We start from the raw sequence: 6,468 nt of genomic DNA, 5'->3' as shown, positions 1-6,468 counted from the left end.
GTATTTATGAGTGTTAAAAAGACATAGATGTCCACTTATCAACTCACTGGTTAGATACGAAAAGTGGTAAACCATTATGATTCCATTGGAAAATTATGTTTGCATTGAGAATATCTAAAAAATATGCCTTTGAATTCCGCCGATGAGATGATATGACCTAGCTTATTTTGAAAGCTGATACTCCTCCTGCTGGAACCGTGGTTCTATCATCATGGTATGGTATAAATTGCAAACTGAGTTGTGTTTTAATTGTCTTTGCTTAATCGATTTCAGTTTGCTTATTGCCAATATTTCTTTGTCGGATTTTTTTTTACGTACAAGTTTTACTTTTATTTTAACAAATGAGTTTGTTCCTCATGAAAACACATTAAAAAGCTTTATTTGACAGTCAGTTAGAATAATGAAACAGGATAATTGTGCAAAAGACAAAATTATAACTATTGTATCAATATATAAGTTTCAGAGGACTTGGTAAATATAACAGTTTAACAAATATATGCTTCTTTGGTATACGTAGCTTTCCAGGTCAAGATAATTTAGGCCAGTATCATTATAAAGGGTCTTGGTAGACATATTGGATTAGCGTATATAATGCAATGTTTGCTGTCTAATTCACCTTGTAGCTTATATCTCCATATTCTACACAATTACATATTCTGAAATGAAAATAAAACTTTAATGAGCTGACGTAATATGTTTTAACACCAATGGGCGAGGTACGGGTCGTCATCATAGCATAAGTGGGTCTCGGTAGATAGGGTTCTTGGGTTGTCACATATCGTTTTGGTACATACATGTATATAGCGGTCAATAGCGAACGATTTAAAATAATTGACATTACCAGGTTTTAGAAGACATAGCGTTCAAACACTCTTGAAGTGTATTAGTTCCTAATCAATACTACAGAGTAAATGTAGTTCAGGTACCGATAGGTCAGCAGAATAAAAACATGATAACACGACATGCACGTGAACGGAACCATTTGGAATAACCTTGTCCTGTGGGACATCCAGGTCAAAGTCCACAGCGTACTGTTGACGATGAGTCTTATATAATGATAAATTAAGAGTAGAATCAGAACACGACAGGAATGGTGATATATGAGTTCAGGTAAAGATAGGGAACTTAGATATCCTAACACCTTATCATGGCTAGTTTTGATGTTGTTTACAGACCCCGATCAACCCAGCACCCTGGCCCCGACCGCTCGGTGGTGGGATAAGGAGACACCACTACAGATAAGGTTAATCTGCAGTATTAACATTTCTAGGGCGACAAATCGCGCCACTGTGGCAAACAAATAGGAATCGTCGAAACTAACCCCTAAAACATCACACCACGTCTAGTTCCAGACATCACACCATTTCCAGTATCTATAAAATAAATGTTTCTGGTAGGGAGTTACTTATCAGCCGGTGGTCAACATGAATGCATTGAAGGTTTTGGTTGTTTTTGGTACTCTGTCTACTATTAACGCTATAAACACGTTCAAAGATTGTGGTAAGTCATCATCTTCTTAAATATAGTCATGGCATTATGATATTTAGCGTTTTAAACAAGATTTCGTTTTATTTGTTATTTTGAAGCCTACGATTTAGCAAATGAAATACAGAAGGGTTGGCTACTAAACCTATGATAGTCTATCTTTCTTCAAATTATATATTTATGTAAAAAAACCCGCTTTAAAATAATAAACTATAATTGAATACCCTAAAATCTGGATAATAAGCCATGGCTTATATCATTATTGGTAGAAAATCCCAGGTTTATTAAAAACCATAAGTAAGTTTATCATGTAAGTATATTTGGAGGGGTGTCAATTTTGGCCATGACCGATAAGTATGAAATTTTAATTTGTATTGATCGCGCTTCAGACGTATTCAGATTATTCACGAGATATTTTTCCTGCAAGTAATCCAAGGCTTACTAACAAGTGCAGCCTCTTTTCAAAGCCGGCATGTTTTCGAGATACTTTGACTGTAAGAAATTCAAGGTTTACTTTCAATAACGGCCTCTTTTTAGAGTTTTTATAGATTTTGGAGTATGTGAATATAGGTTTATAACCTTGCATTCCCTTCAACCATTTTCCTTCTTACACGATTAAACTATTTTAATATAGTTTTGCTTCATGTTCACTTATTATTTACCTTTACTTTTAACTGTTATATATATAAATATATCATAATTTTACATTAATTGTTTGGTGATATTTTGTATATTGTTTAGGCTCAGTGACAGGACACATTAACTCTATAACAGTGACCCCCTGCCCGTCCGAACCATGCGCTTTGATCCGTGGCACCAATGTGTCGGTAGAGATTGACTTTACAGCAAGTAAGTACATGTACGCCTATGGATGGAAATTTACTCGCCGCGAACAACAGTTGGTTTGCAGTAACCGCCTCTTGTGTCGCTGTTTTAGATAGGGTGACACGTTACTGAAACTTTCAATGTCTACTGTTCACAGCCAAATTAACTTCATGTCCTTATCACTAAAAGTTTAGATCAACTTTCATGGCTTTAGTTATGCCAATCATCTGTAAAATGTTGTTGAAGAATTAAGAAGACTTTATCACGGGCGTTGAAAACTTCAGTTAAAATTGTATGGTCTATAACTTTCGCTCTTTTTGTCATAGTGAAAACTGTTTAAAAATGTTATGCATATTTTTTTCTCCGTCTGCCTGAGTTTTAAACTTTCTAATTTTACCACTTTTTATAAAGTTGCAGCACTGGAAGTATCTTTAATTATAAAAGCAAAAAAAATCTTTTGAACGTGTACACGTGAAAAATAGGCTCGAAAGATGCCGAATCATTCCGAACTCTTCCGAACATCGTCGCGACAATCTCGAAGTAAAACGAGAGTTGTGAAACCAAGAGAAAACATCAACAATTTTTCAGAAACAAAACATTTGGTCGACCTCATCAGACTCTATCTACAAAGAAAATAATGCTCGCACATTACTATATTTGATAAACACAATATTTTACGGTTATGTGTAAATTGGATGTTTCAAATACTCTATCTGTGGACATATACCAGCATAATTTGCTCATATAAGCCAGAAGGAAAACAAAACGTAAACAAACACATGTGCGCTTACGCTAGTTATCTGGCTCACCACGTGCAGGTCGTGTCGAACGTCAGTCACGTGATACGATTCGGAATCCGAAGTCACTGAACATGGCGGTGATTGAAGGCGCTTTATTCAAAACCAGGAATATATGATTCCTAGATTTCGGCTCTCTTATAGGCCGACATATGCTTTTGGGGAGCTAAATCATCAAGTTACATTTCAATGTTTAAATATCAAATGTTTAAGTTACATATCGTTACAGTGAAATTAGCAGCAATACAACTTTAAACTAACTTTGTATCATTTGTCACTGAAGACTTCGGTATGACCAATCCTTTTGTTAAATGTTGTTGAAGAATTAAGAAACTTCACCGCAGCCTCTCCGTGTGTCGCTGAATGTACCAGTCGTAATATCTGTGTGTCAAAGATTGCTGAAACATTGAGCATTACCTGTATCCTGACGTTTTTGTGCTATATATCACTGGATACTTTAGCGTACCTTGTTGATGCAGTTCTAGTTATTCAAACATATTTTATAAAATTGTAGCATGTTACGATTCTATAAACTAATTTTTGTCCGATTTATGAATACAGTATTAGATAAGAAGAATAACAGCCGTATTCCATTGTGCTACCCAAGGGTCAACCAGACATTTTACTGCTGCATGTACGCAGAAGCAAATGTAACATCAACTTCTAACTATCCAATGCCTACCGAAAGGGAAGCATTTCCTCCTTTTACGGTTGAACAGGGTGGAGGTGGGAAGTCAACAGTATTTAAAACGCTGGTATTTTATTTTACAGGGCGATACAAGCCGCAGGGTTATACCATAATAGCGCAAAGATCACACATGTCGCCTTTATCGGCGAGAAAACTTACAAAAATGAATTCGATATACCATCTTTGCATATTGCAGAGTTAGCTCCCTTGAGGGTAGGTATCCATTGTGACGTCATTAATTCATGGGCCCAATCTACGACGTTTTCTCCGAAATTATAACATTACGCGCTCAAACACATGACGTTCCAATCAATACCTACCTCAAGGGAAGGTAACTCTGTAATATCCAAATACAGAATACAACAATCATTCTGAGTATTGCTGAAGCAATACATGTCCCCTGCCGATACTCACAAGCTATTACTCTGACAATAATCTATTTTAGTAACAGCGACCTTTGTCCTTTTGACACAAATGCAATCATAAGCTGTGTTATACATATTCTACCATTGTATAAAGTTTCAACAAAATTCATCAATCCGTTCTGGAAGTCTGGAAACCAACATTTGCCAAAACAACCTATTTTTAGAAACAATGACCTTTGTAATTGACGTTTTTATTCCAAATCCGATCTTTGCTATGTTACAGCATATCTTACCATTGTGAAGTTTAAATAAAATCCACCAATCCCTTCTCAAATTATCTTCTGAATACCAACATCAGGACAGAAACTATACTTTCCTTCGGTATTACCGGCAGGGGACTAAAAGTGGCAAGTCCAACATTAGATAACTATAGTATCAATTAACTTTGTGTCGCGCATTGGTAAGGTTAGATGTAAAACAAGAAAATTTGAAAAGAAATAAACGCTTAAAAAATGTTTGCCTGTGTTTATGCAATGGTTCAGATGAATAATTTGTCTATGTTTTAACTAGCAAATTCCTATTGACAAAGTTTTTTTTTTTTTTTTTTTTTTTTTTTTTTTTTTTGACAGATGAACATTCGGGAAAAGTGACCACGTCCGTTCATGGAATCATAGCCGGAATTCCAGTCCCATTTATGTCGACAGATAGTTGTACAGCTGGGAATGTGCAGTGTCCCCTTGCCACGCAAACTCATAGTATCTACACAAACTACATCCCCGTGCTCACAATATACCCAGAGGTAGGTACCAATCATCCCCTATCACAATGTGTTGTCAATTTTTATTATTATAATAATTATTTTGTAAAGGAAGGCCAAACTTTCCGAAACACGATCCAGAGATGGAATATAAAATCAATTTTTTTAAGACCATGACTGTTAATAGGACGTTAATTTAATCAAACAAACAATTGTAATAGTGTGTGTCTTGTGGTTGTGTATCTTGTGGAAATGTAGACCTCAAACGCAGACTGGTAGATGATACGCTTATTGAGTCTTTTGAGTTGACAATCTACAAAGGTTACTGGCGAGTTATATAGCATTACACCGGGATAACAAACGTCAATATTTGGGTATGATACCCAATACCTGAAAAATAACATAGAGAAACATGGATATGTAATTAGTAGTTATACAATGACCCTAACAGACGGTGGTTTCCAATTAGGCTTTACATGTACGTACACATGCCATTGTAAAAAATAAACACATGTGTTTGAAAGCCGCACATGTAAATGTAGATAATTATATATCAGTCCAAAGTTCTAACTCTAAAATTCTTATTATTATATTATACCACATTCGTCGCCATATTATACATTATATCAAATAAGATAATTTGATATAATAAATTATAAAATTAACATACTTGAATCCGCACATGTAAATGTAGATAACTATATATCAGTCCAAAGTTCTAACTCTAAAATTCTTATCATTAATCTATTATACCACACAATTATTTTAAGAAAATGCAAAATTGATTACTTACCTGTTTGATAAGTCGTTTTAATATTGAGGTTTGTGATATCAAAACGACGAAGGCAAAGTACGATTTACCGTCGACTAGTTCTACCTTCGTGTAATTATGACGTTTACGTGATATTTGTGACGTCGCTAACACCGGGAGGTGGCACTAATTGACTGTAAATAGTACGTTACCCATTTTTGTTGTGGTATCTCGAAACCCACATATTAAAATGATTTCCTAGCATTGTCTGCAACTATACTTCAAGTTTCAGTTATTATTAAGTTCCAGTGCTTTAGTTTAAATGGCATATTATTCACCTTTCGATGTACATTCTTCAACACCAGTATCTATTGTAATATTGCCCATGTATAAGTAGTGAACTGTACAAAAAAGATTCTTAAATAAGAATTCATTCAATTTTCAGATAAGTCTTTTGGTTAAATGGGAGCTGAAAGACGAACATGACAGAGACCTGGTGTGTTTTGTAATGCCAGCAACTATACTCGATCCTTCTCACCAAGCTATCGGTTAAACAGATATATGGAAATGTTATAAGAGTTTAATGGATTGAAATAATGTATACTGGTGAAATAAAATATTAACATGTTATAGATTGAGATGCAAATATTGGATAATTGGTAAAACGGTTGATTTAGTAAATAGGTTTTATACACTAGAACCGTTTTTGTTTTTGATTGGATGTGTTTTTGTTTAAATACATTTTAAAAAACCAAAGTTATTTCATTACTGTAAACAAGTTGGTTATCGCGAGAATTTTT

General features: G+C 34.7%; 1 protein-coding gene across 1 annotated transcript; it reads left to right on the top strand.

Annotated features, from left to right (window-relative positions):
- The first annotated feature begins 1,367 nt into the window (after positions 1 to 1,367).
- On the top strand, positions 1,368 to 6,368 carry LOC138318151 (NPC intracellular cholesterol transporter 2-like). The gene is made up of 4 exons (XM_069260286.1): positions 1,368 to 1,500; positions 2,227 to 2,334; positions 4,790 to 4,959; positions 6,114 to 6,368. Exons 1-4 carry the CDS (start codon positions 1,425 to 1,427, stop codon positions 6,219 to 6,221), a joined length of 462 nt encoding a protein of 153 aa, XP_069116387.1. The 5' UTR covers positions 1,368 to 1,424; the 3' UTR covers positions 6,222 to 6,368.
- The last annotated feature ends 100 nt before the right edge of the window (positions 6,369 to 6,468 follow it).

The sequence above is a fragment of the Argopecten irradians genome, chromosome 3 (genome assembly GCF_041381155.1).
Source record: "Argopecten irradians isolate NY chromosome 3, Ai_NY, whole genome shotgun sequence".
Classification (NCBI taxonomy): Eukaryota; Metazoa; Mollusca; class Bivalvia; order Pectinida; family Pectinidae; genus Argopecten; species Argopecten irradians.
The sequence above is the reverse complement of the archived record's forward strand: the minus strand, read 5'-3'. Positions and strand labels throughout refer to the sequence as shown.

Coding starts and splice junctions, on each gene's coding strand:
- LOC138318151 (XM_069260286.1), top strand. CDS start 1,425: ATGAATGCATTGAAGGTTTTGGTTGTTTTTGGTACTCTGTCTACTATT. Junction 1,501..2,226: donor AAACACGTTCAAAGATTGTG/GTAAGTCATCAT, acceptor TATATTGTTTAG/GCTCAGTGACAGGACACATT. Junction 4,960..6,113: donor TGCTCACAATATACCCAGAG/GTAGGTACCAAT, acceptor TTCAATTTTCAG/ATAAGTCTTTTGGTTAAATG.